Source organism: Trematomus bernacchii, unplaced genomic scaffold (assembly GCF_902827165.1).
Source record: "Trematomus bernacchii unplaced genomic scaffold, fTreBer1.1, whole genome shotgun sequence".
Lineage (NCBI taxonomy): Eukaryota > Metazoa > Chordata > Actinopteri > Perciformes > Nototheniidae > Trematomus > Trematomus bernacchii.
Genome location: NW_022987531.1, coordinates 5,503,636 through 5,528,645, shown reverse-complemented (window position 1 = coordinate 5,528,645; position 25,010 = coordinate 5,503,636). Strand labels below are relative to the sequence as shown.

Genomic DNA, 25,010 nt, shown 5'->3' with positions numbered 1-25,010 from the left:
GCAGTTATTGTCACTGCTGCATGGCGAAAGTTTCATATTGAAAGAGAAGATGATTTAGATCAGGGGTCGGCAACCTTTTTGATATGAAGTGCCATTAAAAAAAATTGTTATCAGCGTGCCAACGATCGAGAATTATCAACGGAGGGGGGGGGGGGGTTTGAGGAGCTTGACACTGGTGAACTATCAACAGGAGGGCGGGGGGAGCCTCGCTGCGGGGAAGCAGTGTGTGTGTGTACCTGTCAGCACAACTTACATGATGCCGAATTTAACAAACACATTTAATTAAATTGGTTTAATCGGCATAATAATAAGGACGATCGTCCGTTCTGTGATTCTCCAGAACACACATGTTATGATATTAGGGTCAGGCAGAGTGAGATGAGATCGCTGTCCCTTTAAGAGAGAGAGAGAGAGAGGGGTGTGGCGTGTGCATGTGTGTGTGTGGATGGTAGAGCGACAGTGAGGGAGCGTGTGTGTGTATGTTTCTGGAAGTGAAACGAGGCAGCAGAAAAACAGAGGTCTGTGATGTATTTTGTGAAACAGAAGAACAGCTAAATAAATGCAACGGCCTCCCCAGAAGAGCTCGCCTCTCTCCAGTCATTTAAGCTAAAGTGGGTTATTGAACCTGAAGCTTGTTGCTTCTGCCCTCCTCGACTACGGTCTGGGAGCCGACAGGAAACACACAGATGGCCAGTCCGCCCCCTTTGTAGCATATTATTTCAATGAGAGATGAGCAGATCGCCACTGGGCTTTCAACTAAAGACACAGCCACGCAAAAACTGCGGCATTTGTAAAGCTCCTTATGGGTACTGCAATTGGTACAGCCCTGCACCACGGAATAAAGCGGCAGAAAGTCACCTGGAGTTAAACAGAGCGGGGCTGCGTTGCGTGCATGGCTTCCTTCTGCAGGTAACGGGGAGACGCGCTCTGGCGGCGGTCTCGTTCAGGATCCGAAAATACAATTTAAATATTTTGCACACTTATTCGACTTATTCCTAGTGTGCCACTGGTTACGGTGCCGCGTGCCAATGCTGGCACGCGTGCCAGGGGTTGCCGACCCCTGATTTAGATGATGAGATGATTACACCAAATTTAGCTTTCCATCTTCACTGAGTATTATCACAAAATAAAAGATAAAAAATATTTATAAAAAATATTAATCAATACTGAAATATACTATTATTCATAATGTTAAAGTTAAAATATTGTTTATTCAGTGCATGCTCAGCCTAAAGATTTAGAAGCTATATGTGCTGTACTTCCTGTCAGAGGGGCCCCCCCAGGCTCTGGGTGAAGTGCTCCCCAGCGTACAGGCCGTAGTGCAGGGTCTCTGTCTGCGCTGCAGCCCAGGACATCTGCAGGCTGGAGAAGCGAGCAGCCCAGTGGCCCTGAGGGTCCACCGACACAACACCCCCCAGACCACTGACTCTGGACTTCATGTAGGCCAGGCCTAAGTCACTGGCAGCCTCCACGGACTGACCTGAGAGCAGAGGAGAGAGGAAAAAAGGTTCTGAATCAAGTGCTCATTAACAGGTCAGGGGTCAACTAGTGTACATCAGCGCAACAACAATAGAAAGAGTGGAGTGGAGATCAAAACACCTAAGAGAGATATGATGGTGTTGTATTGTACTTTTGTAATAAAACTGCCCCACAACATATATGTTTGCAACATGTTTCCTGTTGAAGTGACAACAATAATATTTGAAAAAACATTTCCTAGAGCCTAACCATAATTAATTCAAATTTTTTAATAGATTTGAATTAAAATGACATAAATAAAGATGTTTCCGCCATGAATTGGTGCATAAACCAATCACAAAACAGCAAATGAAGAGTTAAACCTTAAATATTTCCCAGTGAAGGAGCCCCACACTCCCCACTTTATATTTGTCCTTCCCAATGTTAAAATGAAACCATAGGCCTCATGTTTTGTTTTTTAAACAAACATTAACAATCCCTGGCCAGAGCAGTAATTCAAGCCACACTAATTTAATTATTTGCAGAAATTGCCTGGTTATAGGCACTCTTTCGTCACTGCAGAAATCCAGAGTGTGTTACCTTGCTCCATGTGGAAGAGGATGAGTCTGGCCAGAGTCACCTTCATGATGGCTTCTCCGTGGCCTGTGGTCGACACTGCCCCCACCTGGTCGTCAGCGTAACCTCCAGACCCTGCAGGGACAATTTGACGTTTTTGTCATTTTCATCTCATTGCAATGTCTGATTGTCAAGCGGTTGTGACAGTATAGTAAGCTAGACATGTCTGAAGAGGCCAAAATCCACCTGAAGCTGTTTATTAATCACCTCTGAAACTCCGTGACACTGATGTAAAATAATTTAGCAACGGGTCAAATTTGACCCACGGACAACTGGACGTTTTGTCTACAGAATAATCCCAATGCAACATGTGTCAGCAGTATTGAACAATAGGCTATCAGACACAATGCTCATAGTCAATAATTAACTAAGCAGACATTTTTCACTAACTAACAAACAACTTCTGCAGGTCAAAGGTCAGCTGCTGGAGAATGATTAGTCTAAAAAAACACCTTCCAATCTGTTTGGTGCGATATTGACGTCAATAGATCTCGTGCTCGCTCTTAAAGGTTAACTCCAGACGGTTAGTGTGAGGACTGACCTATGCAGGGTGTGTCGCCCACCCGGCCCTCCATCTTGTTCAGCATCCCCCCGGTGGAGGTGGCGCAGGAGATGTTGCCCTCCGAATCCACTGCCACTGCTCCAACCGTGCCCATCTTCCCGCTGCACGAGAAAACATAAAGGAACAGCAAAAAGTCTCCTTTAAAAAAAAAGAAAATTGATAAAACGTTTATAATCATTGCAGACGTGAACTCAATAAAAAGGACACAGAGAAACAAAACATAAAAATAATATATATTTTTTTTTATTGGCATAAATAAACCACAATCATATTATTAATATATATCATATTAAAAGAATGTTAAGTTCATCAGTTTGCTGATATATATTCTTTTAATTCACATGAAGAAATCCAGTGAAAAAAGGGGAACATTTAGTTTCTAACCCTTTTTTTTACATTTCGGTTTTAATTTTCCATACATAATCAATAAGTTTACCAAGAATTCAATGATGATTCAAAATGTATAATGGCGTTTTTACACTGATATTAATATTAGTTTTAGACAATATATAACCATATATTTGAGTCCAAGAAATATGTATTCAATGGTATAAATGGATTAAAATATTATAGTTTATCATAGCATAAATAAAAAAAATCTTTTTGGGTATATATAGTGTAGAATTGTGATTGATTCTACTTTGATTTGTATAATAACCTGGTTATCACTTTAAAGCTAAAACGGGGGGTTACGTATTGTAACCAAGCGGCAAACTCTGGGGAAGAGCCAGGACGCCAATACGGAAGTGCCACAAACTGCAGTTCATATATTGGCCGATAGGCGATGACTGCAGAAAGGAGCAATTTCCATAGACCCCCATGTTAAAATGCCCAATTTCACAGCAGAAAAAAAACGTTTCTAGCCCTGGATGCAATAAATATTATTATGTATATAGTTAGATTCCACCTTCATGATTATGAATCTGTGAGTGAATTGTTTTCTAACATGACCCTTTTATTTATATTAGGTCTTAAAGTTTTTGCATAAATTAGGGCGTGGTCACATTGAGTGACAGCTCTGTCAAGTGACTGCTGCTGTTAGCTTCTTGTCTCTCTGCTAGCTGCTCCGTCTCCGTGAAGCTACAGGGACTCTGCCTGCTCAGTTCATCCAGGGAACACAACTTGACCCCGGCCGTGTTTGTTTGTTCTTCATGCTTATATATCGGACTATTGTGACTCGCTCTGCGGTTAAAACAGACGGTGCATGAATGCGGTTTTGCGGTAAGTGAAATTCGAGTACTTTATTTATGTGTTTATGATTTCAATCAGCTACGTAATGAATGTTAAGGCTTGGGTTAGCGTGTAAGCAAGTGGTAGCTACATCGGTGCTAACGATGCTAATCTTAGCCTCCAAGTTAACTTAAAACCATAGACTGTATATATAAAGGTTAAAACGAAATAGACAAGTGTTAAGCGTTAAGTGGGATAATACTGTAGAACAAAAGGCTTCTGTTTGAGGTTGATAAAATAAGGTCATCCTTGTAACTTAGAGAGATATTTTATTATGTAGGTAGGAACTGTATGCATCGCTAAGGTTAATTTAAATTGGCTCTGCTCAAGTATGTAGACAAGCTAACGTCGAAGTTGTGTATGTGAAATCAACCTCACAATAAGATGTGTGTATATTACAATTATTAATGTCATATTTCAAGATGATTACTTAGATATTACAATATGGTTGGTTGAGCTGGAGTTCATTATTGAGCTTACACGTTAACATCACAGTCATCTGAAGAACGAACCCAAACCTTGTTGTTTTTATTAATTGCATTACCAAATTGGTATCAAATAAACCGTAAGCATTGGTAACACAACTTCCAAAGTTACAGTAAAATAAAAAGGACCCTGACTCGGACAATACACAATCCAACATGTTCAACAGAAGATAATAAGTTATATTGTTTGTACACATGGTACTTTACATATATATCTGTTTGTTTAAAGTGTGCAGGTGATGCAGACAGGATGGACCAGAGAGTGAGAGACAGAACTGGACTCCTCACAGCAGTGAACTTCAGCACAGGTACAAATACTCTTTTTTTCATACTGTACAAAGAATCAAGAAAGATATTGGTTTAAATAAATGAAGTATTGACTTTAATACACTGCTATACATTCCATTAAACAATACTAAATACTAGATCACCTACACATCAGTGAAGTTGAGGGTTTTTTCCATGCAAAGGGTTACATTTAGATGTTAACAAGCAATATGACTGTCAGCTTTCTAATTTAATGTATTGAAGGCAAAGATATTTAACGCATAGTGACAACTGCTATTTATCTCTCAATATTGTCTTTAAAAACGTGGTAAAAGTTATTCTTTCAGTGAGACAACAGAGCAAGCTTGTTTTAATAACAGTTCAATATTATTTTGATAATAAAATACATTTCAATGTTGATGAATTTCATACTGTTCATTCATAATCTGATTGTCTTTGTAGCTCACTGTTGAAATAAAAAAAAACATTACAATTACAAAATAATTATATCTACAGCCCCTAAACACAAACACACCTCTTTCATAAATAACACACTTGTTCTGCAATAATATGTTTTATGTTTCCTGTAATTTTTGTTAGGAAAGGACATGCCTGAAAGACACGACTCAGCATCTCCTCTTTCTCCGAGGGTCAAGAAAAACATCCAATAGGAAAATTAAAAGCTGATGTTATGAGATGTTAAGACCAGTACAGGACATTCACTAAGAAACTACTTTTATTGTGAAAACACAGTCAGCTGATCGAATGCACCTATTTCCACATCTACAGTCCATCAGCTGATTATTTCTATTTGCCTCACTTCATGAGCTTCACAACATGTACCTTGTACCGCAGAGTTTGCAACGCAAATAAATGGGGCCAATCTTCAGTCGGATGTGAATGTGTAATCTAACATTTTCAGTAAGAATAATGGACAAAAGGAGTGCAAATACAAATTCAATTTATTGAAATGTGAACCAAAAGTTAATCAAACATGTTTTAAATAAAAAGCACATATGGACAGAAGGTGTAAACCTATTAAATGTATAAGTAAACACATTTAGTCAAATAAAGTGACAGACTAGGCCTGATCAGGTGGTATTAGCTATGCATGGGCTCCTCCATCAGGTCTGGTCCTCCTCACAGAGGAAAGACCCTCAGTCCTCTCCAAACCAACAGACAGGACGTCCATCACACGGAGGTTTCTCCCTGAAGTCTCTGCAGCTCTCTGGACACCACGCTCTCAATCCATCCACACTGAATATGAGAGGGGAAAAATGAAAATAATAAATGCTTTAGACAATAAGAAATATAAAGTTGACTGTTGAGTTGCTCAGTTTTTTAAGATTGTCAATACTATTACTGTATAACTAATATTTCAGGTTAAGAGGCACCTTCAAATAAAGATTGGTCTTTAAATACATTTTGTCTTTTGAATTGTTTGTCTAAAGTCAAGGATCTAGAACTGGTACTTGTAGTTTTAATGATACAGTCTGGTTATAATGCTGTTTGGAGGAGGCCTCACAGGTAAGAGCACTAACTAGCTATCATCACATGTACCTTAGCTTAACTTAAATGTATTAAACGTATAATTAAGTGATGGCAAAATATAAATAACTAATGTCATGCAAACATATTAATATTTGCTTGATTCCAGTGTTTAATTTAGCACAATTGCATACAAACGTTAAGGGATTTTAAGATTCTGAAGTATTATGCTAAAAACTCAACTTAGATTATTATTTATAGTTTTGCTGAATAGTCTCATGTCCGCTTACCTTAGAAACGTAAAATGTGACGGCAATGTGCAGATGGGGAGCATGTTAGCTTAGCTTGGTAGCTTCAGCTAGCTCTGGAACTTCCAGCCCGGTGGCAGCAGGTCCCGCCTCGGCTCCGCCTCTTTGCCCTTATTTGGAGCAGGCTGGAGCAGGCGGGAGTGGAACTCTGACGCCACTGTCGAGCCGTTAGTGGCCGACTCCGCCTACTAAGGGCTTCTCGGCAACTCTGCAGAATCCTATGGGTGATGTCACGGACCCTACGTCCATTTATATATACAGTCTATGATTGTAACCCTTGTTATATAAGCCCTCTACTGGACTCTATGGGTACTACCTTATCATGCAAGCATTCACCTACTGAGATTTCTATAGACGTAGCCGGCCCCGGGGTGGGCCTACCTGAATGTGTGCGCATCTCACCTCCGTATAAAAGGAGGCCTCGCCTCCTGACCGTCATCCTACACCTCTCTTCAGCGAGCGGTATAGGACAGACAGTGCCCCTGAGTAGAGGGCTCCGCCTGTGCTTATATAACAAGGGTTACAATACGTAACCCCCCGTTATATCTCTCACAGCACCGATGTATACACGCACTGTCGTCCAGCACTGTCGTCCAGCACACCGTTCCACCTCACTGTCCCTGACCGGCTTTAGTAGCCGCTGCGCCTCACTCACCTCTCCCTCGGTTGTAACCGTGGAGAAGTCCGGGCTGCGGCTGACAGAGCACACCTTGACGTGCTTACCTCGCGAAAAGTGTGCTCGGAAACAGTGCTGAGGGCTCCCCCCCCGTCTGCCTATAGGCAGACAGAGAAAGTCCCCAGCCCTGTATGGGTTCACTATGCACCACCTCTCCCGAGTCCCTAAGGAGCACGGGGAGAGCGCAAGTGCCCCCAGGCCCCCCACACTCAGACACTGACCCCGTGCAGAGTGTGTACAGACTATAGTGTGGAGGGCTCTCCCCCCCCTGCCCCCAGGCAGGCGAGGCGAGCCCTCCAGCCCTGTAACGGCCCCTACACACGGCGGCGTGCGTTGAAGCTTCAACGCTTCTGCCCATTCACTTTGAATGGGGTGACGTCACGCTTCGCCGAACTGCATTGTGGGAGCAAAGCGTAGCTTCAAAAGTAGAGCAATATTCTACTTTTGAAGCTTCGACGGAAGCGTCAGCCAATCGAATCATATGCCAGTACAAGCTCTAGGCAATCAAACCGCTGCTTGTGTGTCCGGGGCGGGAGATTAATGTGATTGGTTGTTGGTCGAGCGTCAGACATGCCCGCCGGCAAGCTTCAACGCACGGCGCCGTGTGTAGGGGCCGTAAGGGCCCAGTGCGCACTACGTCACCCCGCGACCCTCCAGAGGGCCCGGAAAAACGTAAGCGCATTTACGCCCACTCAGATGCCCACTGACCCACAGCCCCCCCCTCCTCACCAGTCCTGTGTTGCCCCAGCAAGCACAGACGCGGAGAAAGAGCCAGACATATCCAAGAGATAACACTTTATGAAGGGGCCTGGCGTTGACCAAGACGCGGCCGTGCATATATGCTCCACACTCACACCAGTGAATAAAGCTGTTGACGCAGCCACAGCCCGTGTGGAGTGCGCACAGACCCCCGCGGGGCGTTTCTTGGACAGAGCTTTTCCAGTCACCCCGCCCCCGAAGCACACAAACAGCTTTTCAGTGCGTCTAAGGGCAGCTGTGTGCTCTACATAACATGAGGAGGTGTAATGTAGCTTCTCTGGCCCCACCATGGGGTGGAAGACTAAAACCCCCCAACTGAATAGCCCTCGACCTGAACGCACTCCTTAGGCTCTTGGGCACAAAGGAGGGGTTCGGTCTGAGTGTCGCCCCGCTCCTGTCACCCCGAATCAACAAGCAGCTCGGGTGCACCGACAGAGCGGTTAACTCGGACACTCTTTTGGCTAAAGGCCCAGACACACCAGGCCGAAATCGGCCGTCTTCGTTAGTCTGACGACGCGTGCCCTGTCGCCCAAAGTAAATTTGGTGTGTCCCGAACCGTCGGCCGTGACACGCCTTATTTGGCCTTTCACGGTCGACGCACGGCCGATTCAACATGTTGAATCGGCCGTGTGTCGGACACAGGCAGTCGGACCAAGAAACCACTCTGATTGCCTGTTCAGCTAGCAAATGACAAGCGAAACGGAAGTGAGGGACGTAAACAAACGATTTAAGAAGGCACAGGACAGCAGCTAAACCCCAGCAGGTGATACTTAAAGACATCAAACATAGCCCTTAAATGTCCTCTCTTACCTCCCACACATAGCAGGGACATCTCTGATATCGGCGGGAGCGTCCCCGGCTGTCCTCTGCTGAGAGCTCCGTGATTTGTTTGGTCAAGTCCGGTTTTTCATCTCATCGGTTTATTTGTCAGTATAAAGTTGCAGGATTAGTCTCAAGTACCTCAACATTGTCCTTAAGTACAGTGTCTAAGTACATGAGATACTGTCTACTGCTGTTCATTTACCTATTGTGAGTCGCCTCGGATAAAAGCATCACATGGAAATGTAAATTTAGCAAGAAGTGGCCATTATTACATTACATATATTACTACATTGCTGACTCAATAAACTACACACCCGCCAGAACACTGCGATCATCAGATAGTATATATTATAGTATGTCTGCACTTTATGTGCTCATTTCATCATTCATGTATTTTATATTCTACTAAAACTGAATCTAACCATAAACAAGGTGGCCTGTTGGGATATATATATATATATATATATATATAATATATCTGCATTATTTTATCCCACTTTATGCTTTGCTCTTGCTGCTTGTTTTACACTGATTTGATGTCTTATTTCTTACTGATGTAAAGCACTTTGAACTGCAAAAAATGAAAGGTGTTATACAAATAAAGTTATTATTATTATTCAGATGGATGTTTCTGCCCCTCTGTTCATTCTCCCATTATCCTCCTCAATCTGCCTAGAAGTATTGTAATGTTGTAGCTGTTACTATAACCAATACTAATGCTAGGGCTGCAACTGACAGTTATGTAGGCACATTGTTATTGTTTCTTATCGCTGTGTGATTAAAAGAATAAACACAAATAGCAGGATAGGAAATGCAAAACTTTATTTCGTACCTTCATACACGCATAACACAACATTAGAATTAGCTTTTATCAACGCCTACATGATGATAACCTGTCAACATGACAGGAAAATCCACATGACATTAATACAGAGCGGGCAGAACCCAAATCTGCATTCAAAGAATACACTTTACCAAAGCTTGAGGAAAATATCTGAAATCTGGCATTTCATTTAACTCCAGTTCTTGACACAGGTTCGGGAAAGCCCAATGAGCTTCCCGCTGTAGTATCCATGATTTCACCCATTTAGTGCGGTTTCTCCTAATTCTTCGCTTCCGCCTCTTGAGCATAGACTGTATATATAAGCTCTTGAGAGACTGTTGCTTGAGAATGTCTTCCACAAGCAACACTCCAATGGCTGATAGCTCCAGTACCGCACGAAACATGTTTTCGATGGACGAGAGTGAAAATGGAACGCACACGCTATTTGTTGTTTGTTTATATCACAGTCTGTTCTTCTTCTCTGTCTTCCGGTTGTTGCCTATTTTGAATGACGAATACACACTACCGCCGCCTGCTGGTAAAGAGAGTTATTGCCACTCACGCATGCGTACGTGCTCGGCTGAAGTCTTTGCGGTGTGTTCCAGTGCGACACATGGCCAGACGCAGGAGAACTCGCCGACGCAACAGTCGGCGTCGGCGAGTTCTCTGGTGACTGCCTGGTGTGTCTGGGCCTTAACGTTAAGGCAAGTAGCAATGCTGTCTTCCACAACAGTGCTTTCAGGGAGGAGAGCTCCAGAGGCTCAAATGGTTCTGTGACCAAAGCCTCGAGCACCAGCGGCAGGTCCCACTGCGGGGCGGAGGCGTGCACTACTGGGCGCAGCCTCCTGACCCCCTGTAAAAACTGCGACATCAGTGGATGAGAAAAGGCTGACCTGCCGTCAAATCCCTCATGGCAGAACGAGATGGCTGCTGCATACACCTTTACCGTAGAATGAGCATGCCCTCTGTCCACCAGTAACTGTAAGAAGGATAAAATAGAGCCCAACTCACAAGATAGGGGCTCTATTCTCCGCTCCTCACACCATCGCTGGAATCCCAGCCACTTCGGCCTGTAACGGGCCGTCTCCACGGCAGCGTTAAAAAATCTTGAAACGCTTCTGCCCATTCACTTTGAATGGGGTGACGTCACTTTTTTTCGCTTTCGCCGAAATGCATTGTGGGCAGGCGAGCGGAGATTCTCAGGATTTTCAAGATCCAAAGTTGAACAATGTTCAACTTTTGAAGCTGAGGAGGAAGCGGCAGCCAATCAAATCCCGTGTACGCAAATCTGACAGTTCAAGCTCTAGCCAATCAAACGGCGTGTATGCTGGGAGAGATATCCCGCAGATCATTTCCTCATATTCCAAAAAATGGAGGAGAAATTAGCGGTAGCGAATCAATCACCCGGTGCTTTATGACCAGACCTACCGGGATATAAACCGGAGGAGCCAGGCATGGAGGGAGGTGGCAGAGACAGTGGTATGTTTTCGCCTGTTTTGGGGAGTTTATATCCAGTTTACTTCGGGCTTTTTGGCTTCGTATGTCGCGGGCGGGAGATTCATGTGATTGGTTGATCGCAAAAAAATCCCCAAGCTTCAGATACGCCCACCTCCAAGATTTTTTTAACGCTGCCGTGGAGACGGCCCGTAACAGGCTGTGGTGGATCCTGCTCTAGCTGCCTGGATAGACTGAATAACGCTGTCAGACAATCCACCCTGTCTCAGCCTGTCCCTCTCAGGAGCAAAGCCTGGAGAGCACGGCCCAGAGTGGGTAACGCCCCGATTGCACCTGCCTCTTGAGACATCGCCCCCCAGAACTGGGGAATTGCCCAGGGCTGGCCTACCTTCATCTGTGTCATCTCTGAGTACCACGGAGCCCCGACGCGATCCGGTGCTACTAGGATGACTGCCAGACGTTCTCGCCTCACTCTCCCCAGGAGAGGGAGAATGAGACGCAGCGGTGGAAAGGCGTATAGGCATATATATACAGGGTCATCACCGCTGGGAAGTCCAGCCGCGCAGACCTGAGTGCTGGACCCTCCTGGCCCCCGGAACCGAAGGCGACCACCCGGTCCCTCGGGAGGATAAACTCGAAGGGCACGTCGTCCAGATCGTCCATATCAAATACTCAAATCAAATGCACCCAATTTACTTTCTCCAATGTTTATTCAAAAGGAGTACAGGAGGGTGCTCACTGATAACCTTTTAGCATTTTCAGATATTAACCCCTCCATGCCCAAAATGCCTAAATCCCGGAAAAATAAGGATTTATGAGATTTCATGCAATACTATTGAAATATATTCAAATCAAATGCATCACATTTGCCTTACCCAATGTTTATATTCATACAGTACATTGTATTCTAAATGAATTAATATTAACCCTTTTAAGCTGACCCAGCAAAACATACTTTTGTAGTGCAGTGAATTTTGCAAAGACAATGAAAACAACTTTTGCTCACGCAACTGCGTGGCGTTTATTACCAACAACAAAAGGGAAAGGCAAGCAGATTGTTGGATAAAACGTTGCTCATTAGCATATAGAAATGACACATTACAAATATTGCTGATGATCAGCTAGTGTTAGGATCTTGAGCATCCCACCCTGAAACATGCACAGAACATTGTGCATGGCAAACCATGCACTTTACAACTGCACTTCTTGGAGTTGCAAGGGGTCTCACTCTTGCAGCCACACCTGATCATCTCCAAAATGTAATCTGGGACACGTTTGGCATCTTCTGGTAGATGGGTTGGGATCAGTGACCTGTTACACGTATCTTTTTTCCATCCAAATTACTCTGGGTTTAGTGCTGGCAGCAGGTTTACATTGAGATTTCGCCACAACATTGCCTGAAAGTGGGCCCTCTTAACATTCTCAATGAAGGCTTCATGTGTTGGGGGTAGAGCAGCAAGGTTTGGAGCAGACATATGTCCTTTTCCATTCTTTTCCCCCCAGACAAGTAGCCTTGTGTGTGACATGTGTGTGCTCTCCTTTATGCCATAACAGGCTGAGATGAAGGCAGTGGCTTGGTAGAGGACTTGCTGGAATGGTGCATCCATGTTGCCAATGGCTGATAGTTCGTACCCAGCTTTCAGGACGTTGATGACAGAGCCTTTTCCCAACCCATAGTAAGACGCTACAGTGTCACATCCCGATATGGCATGGGCTGGTAAAAAGTTCTCGACAATTTCTGAATGCTTGGACAGTGTCACCTTGATGTCCACTATTGCTCTTTCCTTGCGGGGGGATTCCATGATGAGTGGTACATCCTAGTGATGGGAATTATGGCTCTTTGAAGGGAGCCGGATCTTATGGCTCCATTCCTTTCAAAGAGCCGTTCAAAAGAGCCGTTTTTTTACAGGGGGCGGGGTTACTAGGTTTATCTGCTAAATAATCACCAGGATAATGATTGACTGTATTGCCAGACCTAATGTCAATCATCTGCATTGTAAACATGACAAAAGGTGGCGCCATATCCATGTCATTCATGTCAGTGAATGTACTTTGAATTTACCCTCTGTATGTGTTAAGTAAATGAAGTTGCCTTGCCTTGAATTAAATTCACGCAACTCTTAATATTAGATACTGTGTTTTTAAGTGGGGATGGAGATTATTTGTTGACCCTGCTTTAAAGGATATTTTGCCTTTACAAATGGTGCGCTTTATCACTGCCTGGGTTTTGGTTGAAGTGCATCCAAATGCTGCTGCGTTTTCGCGTTTGGCTAATTTTCCATCCGAAAAACACGTCGTCTACCTGTCCTGTACCACTTGTTATGACTTCTCTCTCTCGCATATTCCGTTAAGACCCACCCCATCTCACTCCTCGTGCTGAAACCTACCAATCAGAGTAGGGGCGGGTCTTCACAGAATACGTTTGGGGAACAAAATCAAGTTTTTAAAAGGCGAGTGGATTTTGGGAGGCAGTGAGTGCGGACCAACGATTGAACGATAAAAAGAACGGCTCTCACCAAGTACGACTCGGTTCCCCTCGCACGTGCCAAAGAGCCGTTCAAAACAATCGGCTCGTTCGCGACCGACACATCACTAGCCTGATGGTAATGGTGAAGGAGTAGGACGAACACATCTGTGTCAGCAGAAACCACAGAGATTGGATGGGCTTCTCCAGCACACCCCAGGACTTGTTGGACAATGATGGTGTAGAGGCTAAGCCAACGCTTTAAGCCTCTGAGGATCCGCTATGTTGGTGTAATTGACGCACACAAAGTTTGCTGCTGAATAAAAGTCAGAAACAAAGTTTCCAGTTCGATACAGTCCATTTATTGCCTTTTCACTGGTTTCCATTTAACTTGCTTCTTTCTTATATTCACCATACACGATATTACGGTTCACACAATACCTTTTGCATTTGTTTGTAATCCCGTGTTTGTGTGTGTGCTCCGTGTGTGCTCCGTGTGTGTTCTCCGGCCCAATCCCAAACCACTCCCTCGACCCTACCCCTCCGTGACGGAGTGAACTCTGTCTGTAGCCACACTCGCAGCTGAATGAAGTTCCCTCCATTAAGGGTTAAGGGTATAAATACAGCGCACCGCATTGGGACGGCCTCCCCTCTCTCCGGCAGAAACAGGAAATGCCGTAACTGTATGTAACAACGGTTTCAAATCAGCATCTCTTAGACCAAAAACGTAAAATGGACCTATCATGCTATATTTTAATAATATAGTGTAGGACCATACCTATATAAGGCATATTTATACTTTTTTTTTTTTTTAAATACCAAACAGATCATGCATTTTAGCCATGCCTCATTTCGCTCAATTTGCACTTTTTTTAGCCCTGTTTTTGCAAGGGCTGATTCAGTGAGAACAGCACCACCTACAGGCCTGGCATATGTACTACAGCGTCTCCAGCGCTTTCGAACAGCAATGGCCGTGGCTGTCTCCTCCTGATTGGTGGAGTTGGCCCAATAGCCGTAGCGCCACCGTCCTGACGTCAGGACAGTGTTAAAATCTGGATCAGTTTTTATCAGATCCGTTGCAGCCAAGCGGCAAACTCTGGGGAAGAGCCGGGACGCCAATACGGAAGTGCCACAAACTGCAGTTCATATATTGGCCGATAGGCGATGACTGCAGAAAGGAGCAATTTCCATAGACCCCCATGTTAAAATGCCCAATTTCACAGCAGAAAAAAAACGTTTCTAGCCCTGGATGCAATAAATATTATTATGTATATACAGTGGCGACTGGTCATTAGGGGCAGGTGGGGCACAGCCCCACCTAGTGTCAGCAGAAAGTATTACACATAATGATTACAAAAAATGGAAAGAGATGCAAAAAAAGAAATAAAAAAAAATATAAAATATATTTTAAGGTCATGTTTAATCATCTGATTCGTCTGTACATTGCTGTTTTAGTCTGTGTTCTTCTAATTAGTGTCTACAGTGCCGTTTTGAGCCATGTGGGACAAAACCTGATCATGCCCCACCCTTTCACTGTCAAAGTGAACGGTGACTGTAAAAACTACACTGCGCATGCTCCGAGTATTTTTCAATGTAATGTGTGTGGCAAAAAAAAAAACACCATAGGGGCACAGAGCTGCCATCCCCACCATACGTCATCTCACATCATTCAGAGCTGATTGGCTGTAAGTACGTGTGCCGCGAAAAGTGTGGTGTGTGAAGAGCATGGATGTATAATAAGAGGAGACGAGAGCTGCAGTGACACGTCCTAAAACCAGGAAGTAAGCTGCAAAAAAGCAATGAGGTTTCTCTATAGGATTTTAGAAAATAGCTTGAAATAAGATCTGTGGGAAACGTACCTGTTAGATAAATGCACGTTTTGTTCAGCCAGATAATATCCACATGTCTACCCTACTTTTATAATTTTCGAATCATAAATCTATCGATTAGATTTATGATAGACTTTTGAAACTACAAGAAGATAAGGAGGACTTTTACAAAAAAGTTATAGAATTTTTTGTCCAGAAGGATAGGCAAATGGACTTCATCTTCAAGTCAAGGTAAGACCGCAATTTTTTGAAAATGGGATGTTACTTAGAGAGAACAATTCAATATTTAAATGATCAAATTACATTTTTTGGGTATCCTTTTGTTGAACTGTCTGTTTAAAATTAATCGAAGCATCAGACAAAAAAAGCTTTTGAAAATAATATTATATTTTGGTTTAGGTCAAAATATAAGATTTGTAAACCTGAAGAGTCAGTGCCAGTGCCTCACCAGCCATGAACCTCACTGCACGTCACTGCAGAAGCTTATATATAGACATCTAAGTTTTTTGTGCCCCACCACTTTTGTACAAAAACGCCACTGTGTATATAGTTAGATTCCACCTTCATGATTATGAATCTGTGAGTGAATTGTTTTCTAACATGACCCTTTTACTTATATTAGGTCTTAAAGTTTTTGCATAAATTAGGGCGTGGTCACATTGAGTGACAGCTCTGTCAAGTGACTGCTGCTGTTAGCTTCTTGTCTCTCTGCTAGCTGCTCCATCTCCGTGAAGCTACAGGGACTCTGCCTGCTCAGTTCATCCAGGGAACACAACTTGACCCCGGCCGTGTTTGTTTGTTCTTCATGCTTATATATCGGACTATTGTGACTCGCTCTGCGGTTAAAACAGACGGTGCATGAATGCCGTTTTGCGGTAAGTGAAATTCGAGTACTTTATTTATGTGTTTATGATTTCAATCAGCTACGTAATGAATGTTAAGGCTTGGGTTAGCGTGTAAGCGAGTGGTAGCTACATCGGTGCTAACGATGCTAATCTTAGCCTCCAAGTTAACTTAAAACCATAGACTGTATATATAAAGGTTAAAACGAAATAGACAAGTGTTAAGCGTTAAGTGGGATAATACTGTAGAACAAACGGCTTCTGTTTGAGGTTGATAAAATAAGGTCATCCTTGTAACTTAGAGAGATATTTTATTATGTAGGTAGGAACTGTATGCATCGCTAAGGTTAATTTAAATTTGCTATGCTCAAGTATGTAGACAAGCTAACGTCGAAGTTGTGTATGTGAAATCAACCTCACAATAAGATGTGTGTATATTACAATTATTAATGTCATATTTCAAGATGATTACTTAGATATTACAATATGGTTGGTTGAGCTGGAGTTCATTAATGAGCTTACACGTTAACATCACAGTCATCTGAAGAACGAACCCAAACCTTGTTGTTTTTATTAATTGCATTACCAAATTGGTATCAAATAAACAGTAAGCATTGGTAACACAACTTCCAAAGTTACAGTAAAATAAAAAGAACCCTGACTCGGACAATACACAATCCAACATGTTCAACAGAAGAGAATAAGTTATATTGTTTGTACACATGGTACTTTACATATATATCTGTTTGTTTAAAGTTTCCAGGTGATGCAGACAGGCTGGACCAGAGAGTGAGAGACAGAACTGGACTCCTCACAGCAGTGAACTTCAGCACAGGTACAAATACTCTTTTTTCATACTGTACAAAGAATCAAGAAAGATATTGGTTTAAATAAATGAAGTATTGACTTTAATACACTGATATACATTCCATTAAACAATACTAAATACTAGATCACCTACACATCAGTGAAGTTGAGGGTTTTTTCCATGCAAAGGGTTACATTTAGATGTTAACAAGCAATATGACTGTCAGCTTTCTAATTTAATGTATTGAAGGCAAAGATATTTAACGCATAGTGACAACTGCTATTTATCTCTCAATATTGTCTTTAAAAACGTGGTAAAAGTTATTCTTTCAGTGAGACAACAGAGCACGCTTGTTTTAATAACAGTTAAATATTATTTTGATAATAAAATACATTTCAATGTTGATGAATTTCATACTGTTCATTCATAATCTGATTGTCTTTGTAGCTCACTGTTGAAATAAAATAAAACATTACAATTACAAAATAATTATATCTACAGCCCCTAAACACAAACACACCTCTTTCATAAATAACACACTTGTTCTGCAATAATATGTTTTATGTTTCCTGTAATTTTTGTTAGGAAAGGACATGCCTGAAAGACACGACTCAGCATCTCCTCTTTCTCCGAGGGTCAAGAAAAACATTCAATAGGAAAATTAAAAGCTGATGTTATGAGATGTTAAGACCAGTACAGGACATTCACTAAGAAACTACTTTTATTGTGAAAACACAGTCAGCTGATCGAATGCACCTATTTCCACATCTACACTCCATCAGCTGATTATTTCTATTTGCCTCACTTCATGAGCTTCACAAAATGTACCTTGTACCGCAGAGTTTGCAACGCAAATAAATGGGGCCAATCTTCAGTCGGATGTGAATGTGTAATCTAACATTTTCAGTAAGAATAATGGACAAAAGGAGTGCAAATACAAATTCAATTTATTGAAATGTGAACCAAAAGTTAATCAAACATGTTTTAAATAAAAAGCACATATGGACAGAAAGTGTAAACCTATTAAATGTATAAGTAAACACATTTAGTCAAATAAAGTGACAGACTAGGCCTGATCAGGTGGTATCAGCTATGCATGGGCTCCTCCATCAGGCCTGGTCCTCCTCACAGAGGAAAGACCCTCAGTCCTCTCCAAACCAACAGACAGGACGTCCATCACACGGAGGTTTTTCTCTGAAGTCTCTGCAGCTCTCTGGACACCACGCTGTCTCAATCCATCCACACTGAATATGAGAGGGGAAAAATGAAAATAATAAATGCTTTAGACAATAAGAAATATAAAGTTGACTGTTGAGTTGCTCAGTTTTTTAAGATTGTCAATACTATTACTGTATAACTAATATCTCAGGTTAAGAGGCCCCTTCAAATAAAGATTGGTCTTTAAATACATTTTGTCTTTTGAATTGTTTGTCTAAAGTCAAGGATCTAGAACTGGTACTTATAGTTTTAATGATACAGTCTGGTTATAATGCTGTTTGGAGGAGGCCTCACAGGTAAGAGCACTAACTAGCTATCATCACATGTACCTTAGCTTAACTTAAATGTATTAAACGTATAATTAAGTGATGGCAAAATATAAATAACTAATGTCATGCAAACATATTAATATTTGCTTGATTCCAGTGTTTAATTTAGCACAATTGCATACAAACGTTAAGGGATTTTAAGATTCTGAAGTATTATGCTAAAAACTCAACTTAGATTATTATTTATAGTTTTGCTGAATAGTCTCATGTCCGCTTACCTTAGAAACGTAAAATGCGACGGCAGATGGGGAGCATGTTAGCTTAGCTTGGTAGCTTCAGCTAGCTCTGGAACTTCCAGCCCGGAGGCAGCAGGTCCCGCCTCGGCTCTGCCTCTTTGCCCTTATTTGGAGCAGGCTGGAGCAGGCGGGAGTGGAACTCTGACGCCACTGTCGAGCCGTTAGTGGCCGACTCCGCCTACTAAGGGCTTCTCGGCAACTCTGCAGAATCCTATGGGTGACGTCACGGACCCTACGTCCATTTATATATACAGTCTATGGTTGCAGCCCCTTTTTTAGAGATTTGGGTATGGAGGAAAATAGAGAGGGTTGTGTTTTCTGACACTTGGTGAGTTCCCTGGAACACCGGGGACACATATTCATGTATAAAAGACGTGCATTTTGCATGATAGGTCCCCTTTAAATTAAGAACTCAAATAAAACTCCAAACATCTTTAATTGTGTTACTTTTTCTGTAAAGCTCTATTAGTTTTAAACCTGATTTTTATAAGCTTCTTAGTTTTTGCAACAATCTGTAAATATACACAACTTTATAATAAAATGCACACATTTACCTTTTTCTAGACTAAACACAGGTATATGATCCTAAGTTAAAAAAATATGAGGTTATCATGAGGTTGTTAACATCGCAATTTATCAGTGGATGTTTGCTGGAACTGTTTGTTAACAGCGTGTTTCCTGATGGACACACACAGCGTGACTCCGGTCAGGTAGAGACAGGTCTCCAGTCAGCACCTCTGCAGACTCGCTGTTTGAGGGCTTGATAACCCACTCCCCCTCCACACCGCTCCACACTCGTTGGTTTGGAACAGTACTTAATGTGGCGGACCCTCCACGCGAACTCGCAAACGGAGGGGTAGTATGTAGGGGTAGGGTGTAGGGGGCGGTTTGGGATTGGGCCTCCGTGTCTGGTCCGTGTGTGTGTGGTCCGTGTGTCGTCAAAAACTGTATGGCCTTCCGGCAGAACCTCTAACCAACAAACATAGGTTCCTACCTTTATACCCACAGTGTTAATTGGCTCCTACAGATGGTATCAGCTTCTTCCTCCTGATTTTCTAGCTCATATCGGCCCCTTCTTTCTTCCATCCTGATCTCGATGGGGCATGAGTCCTCCCCTGTCACCACCAACTTGTGTTTGTTTGTGCCCCGTAGATGGAAAAGCCAGTTCCTTAAATAGTAATAGGTTGAGCCGTTTCTTGTTTTCAATGGATGACAAGACAACCTTCTGGGCTGGTAGCTTAGTTGATAGGAGGAGATGATGTTTCCTATTGACCACTGTCTCCCTGACATCTCTGGTGACAGACTTGATACTGTAATCATAGTATCTGTCAAAGGTGAGGTAGATGTCACTCTCTGACAGGTATGAAATCAGCTGTGTTTTAACATTATCAATAAAATCAGCATCAGCTATTAAGGAACAGGTTTCTTTTGAGTATTGGATCCTCACTTTGCTCAGCTGGGAAACGTTTGGAGCTTGCTCTTTTGTTGAAATTGCAGTTACAGCAATAACAATGAATTCCAACAGTGACCCTGAGCCCCAGTGAGAACACCTGAACAAACATCCAGAGGAGCTTCTCCAACTACTGCTGCATGACTCAAAACTGTTGATTTGTGTGCTCAGCAAGTTTGGGGAGTAACGGACTGCATGTTTACGCCTACTGCCTGAATCTGCTTTATTGTTTCACTTTCTTTGTTTCACTTGTTATTTTTTTCAGTAGGTGAACCTATATGTTCATAAAATAGTGTATTGAGCTTAACTGTAATAAAATAAAAAGGATCATTTTATGTTAGCTCAGATTTTATTTCTGCTTTTAACAGGAGTATTTATTTTTAATCTTGTGATTTTATGAACATTTTTAAATGACCACAGTACTTCTCCCCCAGTATGCAGACTCAGCAGGATTCAGATTACCTTCCTGATGGATCGGAGTATTTTTAGAACAAATGCTAATAAGCTTAAAGACGTGGTGACTCACATTTGGCTCTCCACAGGGTTGGCATCAGGCGCCAGGTTCTTTGCCCAGCGCATGCGGGAGTACTCAGTGATGAGGGACTCAGGGCACACCTCGGGGACCCCCATGGACCGGGCGAACTGACTGGCCCCCTCTGCTGTCAGACATGAGTGACTCGTCTGAAATCAATAATCAAAGGTCACATCCTGTGTTTTTTGTGCATGTAAATGGTCTACTATTCCTCTATTCTGGACCTTTGGCAATCTCATTCCTCTGCATGTTTTTAAAGCGAGGCTCAATGAAATGCTCGTTGATACTATGGGTACTTGTAAATGTCTATAACTATGTAAATGATTCCTGTAAATATAATGTATGATGTCCTTTATTGTTTTATGTTTCATGTGGAACCTATATGCTGCAGGTCTCCCTTGAAAAAGAGATCTATGATCTCAATGGGACCAATCTGGTTAAATAAAGGTTTGAAATGAAATGATACTTTTTCACAGGTAACTAGTAATTATAATGAAATACATTTTTAACGTAACCCTCCCAAACCCTGTTACTTCTTCCTACTTTCGATTTACAACTCCCAAGTGTATGCTTTAACCATTCCATATTTAAAGGTACACACCTTGTCCATGACCAGTCTTGCCAGCTGGATGGGGTTGGCGATGTTGCGTACAGCAGACACAGCACCACTACCCAGAGTTAACCCATCCATCACAATGGCATCCATCTCCACCTCTCCTTTGATGTTCAGCACTGACCCACACCCTGAAACACGATTTGAGAAATGTTTGTATAGAGGTATGCCTTTGTGGAATAATAATCCTTAATATCTTTTATGTAAACAATCCTGGCAGTATGTACAGCATGTGATCCACATATTAAACGGCAATTTATCCGTAGGAGTTCCACATACTTTTACAAGTGTAAAGTGGTCGTGGTGCTAGTTAGGGGCAGTTATTACCATATTACCACCCAAAAAATCCCCCAAATTCCTAAATTGATCACATTTTCATCAACAGCAGTTGTTAAAATAAAATAATTCAAGTTATCTTAAATTTAACAAACTGATCAAGAATAAGAATTGCATTTAGGGTCATTTTTTGTGTAAATATGTTCAGATGTGTAAGTATGTATGCATGTGTTCATACAGTGTATTTCTACTTTGCTATTAAGGTTATTAAATACATATAAGACATTTAATGGAACAGTACTACATGTTAATGTACAAAAACAAATATGGGTAAATAGATTTCACATTTAAGGTATAGAACATTTACCAAACCAACTTAACTAAATTAATAAATGCCGGGATAGTGATTTTTACAGATTTGTATTTATATGGTATATATACATTACATTACATTACATGTCACTTGTTAGACACTTTTATCCAAAGCGACTTACATACTCAATACTGTGGGCAATCCCCACAGGAGCAATTTGGGGTGAAGTGTCTCAGGGACACAACAACATGCTGACTGCAGTGGGGTTTGAACCTGTGACCTGATCCGAACACCAACTCACAACCCGCTGCACCACACGCCTCCATATACAGATACAGATGAGGATATGTAGAAAATGCAGTATGTGTAAGAAGGATGCCATTATGCTGCATGTATTTAATAACAGAGTAGATTTGTATCATTACCTGCATTGAAACAGGGGTTATTCTCCAGGATGCTGACAGCCTCCACCACAGCGTACATGCTGCTGCCCCCTCCCCGGAGGATGGTGTACCCTGCTCGGGCGGCAGAGCACACCCCCGCAGTGGACATTTCTGACCGGTCCTTCGGGATATGACCCGCCCCCCCATGTACCACTACTACTGGCAACATGTCATTCATCTGGGCAGGAAAGAGATAAAACAGGATGTTAAATGTTAAAGGAGCTACATGTAACATAAAAGGACAATTTTAATATGATGTGATTAGTGTCCTGCAAAACGGACTCAGTTTCCCTCTACTGTCCACATTTCTGGTTAATCTTTAAGGCAGAATAAAGTCTGACTATCAAGATTTTATTTAGTTGTCATTGTTTAGAGATTACAATTGGATAAGGTATCTTGCTGGTAAACAACAGGCCATTAAAAGAAGGATACATCGGTCAAAAATGTTGCATTATGGCATTTTTCTTTAAATGCATTGTATAAAGCCATTTAAATGTATAACTTGCTTTGATTTAGCCTTTGGCATTTGTCTTACATTTTCTTTTCTTTTTTGTGATGAATACCTGGAAATTCAGAGAAATAATATAGCCTTCATTTATTACAATAGGCCTATGTAGCCTAATGATTAGATTAAATAACTTGTGTTGCTTCACTAAATTGCAGTCTAGTAGATAACAGATATTGGAGCAAATAAAGCCATAAAGGTCTTAAATCTAACCTTTGCTCTCAGTTGAACATCTTTGACAACCTTATACAGTCTATGTTGACAACACACATTTCGCACTAAACTCGATTAAGGCAGAAAAGAAAAACAGAAATTGTGAAAATGCGTCACCTCTGACTCTGCCGTTTGAATGTAAGCTTACTTGTTGTCTCGCGTCGTGTGAAACTAAATTAGTCTCATGTTAAATTCGAGCACGTGTATTAAGCATTTACATACGGCTACATATTTAAATAGGCTAATATTAAATAATGAGAGCTGAGCTGTGTGTATTCCGAATTGACGAGATACATTACAAAAGGCTGAAATTATGTTATAACAAACAAGCATTCACGTGTTTTCAGGGATAGCATGGTTCGGTATGGTAACATCATTAACTGTCACTAACTGTCATTAAATAAAATAGGCCCAGGGCGACTGGTTTAACGCCACTAGTTACTAAATAGTCGCGTTGTTAAAATTCTCCATCAACCACTCACCCTGAGCATTTACGTTGTCTTGCAGTTCACGCGTTGCTAACGTGACGATTAACACTACAGCTGTAAAGATATTAAAAGTATAATTTAAAGGCGACACCAAAGCCTACATGCACAGAATATACAAATGACACCCTGAATACAAGACGGCGAACAAACAAGGCAAGTGATCCTTTCTTACCAAAATATCGCTGAGGAGTGGTTGTCACTGTCACTACCCGATCCGTCCACCTGCCCGATCGGTACTGCGCATGTGCGAGATGGTCCGCCATATTGCACAACTCCGTACGGCAACCCAACTAGGACACTTGACACAGTGGCTTTTGGCAAAGCACACAAAGAAAACTCAAAAAACCGAGAGAGATGAGTTATTGTTATTACAACGTGACTTCACTATTATTTAACAACTATTTTTATTGGGTTCTTTTATTTGGGGTTAAGTACATTGTCAGAATAAGTGAGAAATGGATTTAACTTCTGTTAGACAGCTATCATACTGAATAAATATTTATGCAAAAATGTATGGCATTAATAATGTATATCTAATTACATTAACTGTGAATGTCTTTCATTTTATTTAAAATGAAATAAAATTACAAAAAGTTGATTCAATAACTTTGCTCTTTTCTAAAGCTAAAAAGACTCCAGAGACTGCTTTGGATATTGTGACTATGCAAGGACAAGTACTCCAAGTGGTTAGCTATTATAAATACCGTGGTATCTGGCTTGATGATTGTCTCACTTTTAAACTTCACGTCACTAATCTGCTTAAAAAGCTGAGGGTTAGATTAGGTTTCTTTTTCAGAAACAAGTCCTGTTTCTCTTTTGAAGCCAGGAAAAGGCTAGTCACTGTGACCTTTTTACCTGTGCTAGACTATGGTGATTTGATCTACATGAATGCACCTGCCCATTGCCTGGAAAGGTTAGATGCCGCCTATCACAGTGCTCTGAGATTTGTTACTAACTGTAAAGCACTTACTCATCACTGTACCCTGTATGCCAAGGCAGGTCTGCCTTCACTTACTGTTCGGAGGCTCAGTCATTGGTACATGTTCATCTACAAAGCCATGCTGGGTAAACTACCGACTTATATCTGCTCCTTGATCTCACGGAGAGTGGCAAGTAGCTATTGCCTGAGATCACAGGATGTGTTTTTATTACATGTGCAAAGTGCTAGGACTGTTTTAGGTGCTAAAGCTTTTATGTGCGCTGCTCCTCTAGCTTGGAACACTATGCAAAAAATATTGAAACTCAGCATTTTGATTCCCTTGCATCATTTTAAAGCACGACTGGATGAAATATTATTGGATACCTGTAAATGTAAATAGATGCTAATGTATACCCCTGTAATTATGTTGTGATGTCCTTTTTGTTTTCTGTTTGTTTTTATATGTGTAACTCAATGTACCGCAGGTCTCCCTTGTAAAAGAGATCGTTGATCTCAATGGGATTTTTAACCTGGATAAATAAAGGCTACAAACAAACAAATAA

The 25,010-nt window shown here is 41.8% G+C and overlaps 1 protein-coding gene across 2 annotated transcripts; it reads right to left on the bottom strand.

Moving 5' to 3' along the window:
• Positions 1–1,191: 1,191 nt before the first annotated feature.
• asrgl1 (asparaginase and isoaspartyl peptidase 1) lies at positions 1,192–23,764 on the bottom strand. 2 transcript variants are annotated; one of them, XM_034121502.1, is made up of 8 exons: positions 23,701–23,740; positions 23,523–23,582; positions 22,305–22,500; positions 21,279–21,421; positions 20,672–20,826; positions 2,636–2,757; positions 2,059–2,169; positions 1,192–1,480 (listed from the first exon to the last, which is right to left on the bottom strand). In XM_034121502.1, exons 2-8 carry the CDS (start codon positions 23,529–23,531, stop codon positions 1,266–1,268), a joined length of 951 nt encoding a protein of 316 aa, XP_033977393.1. In that variant the 5' UTR covers positions 23,532–23,582; positions 23,701–23,740; the 3' UTR covers positions 1,192–1,265. The 2 variants fall into 2 exon arrangements, with proteins under 2 accessions (XP_033977393.1, XP_033977399.1); XM_034121508.1 differs by lacking the exon at positions 23,523–23,582 and having other exon boundaries at positions 23,701–23,764.
• Between the last annotated feature and the right edge of the window lie 1,246 nt (positions 23,765–25,010).

Bases quoted from the DNA above. Each gene is read 5' to 3' on its own strand.
- asrgl1 (XM_034121502.1), bottom strand. The intron at 2,170-2,635 runs GTCAGTCCTCAC...TTGTCCCTGCAG, and splicing joins GGGCGACACACCCTGCATAG to GGTCTGGAGGTTACGCTGAC. The intron at 1,481-2,058 runs GTAACACACTCT...CTCTGCTCTCAG, and splicing joins CCTCTTCCACATGGAGCAAG to GTCAGTCCGTGGAGGCTGCC.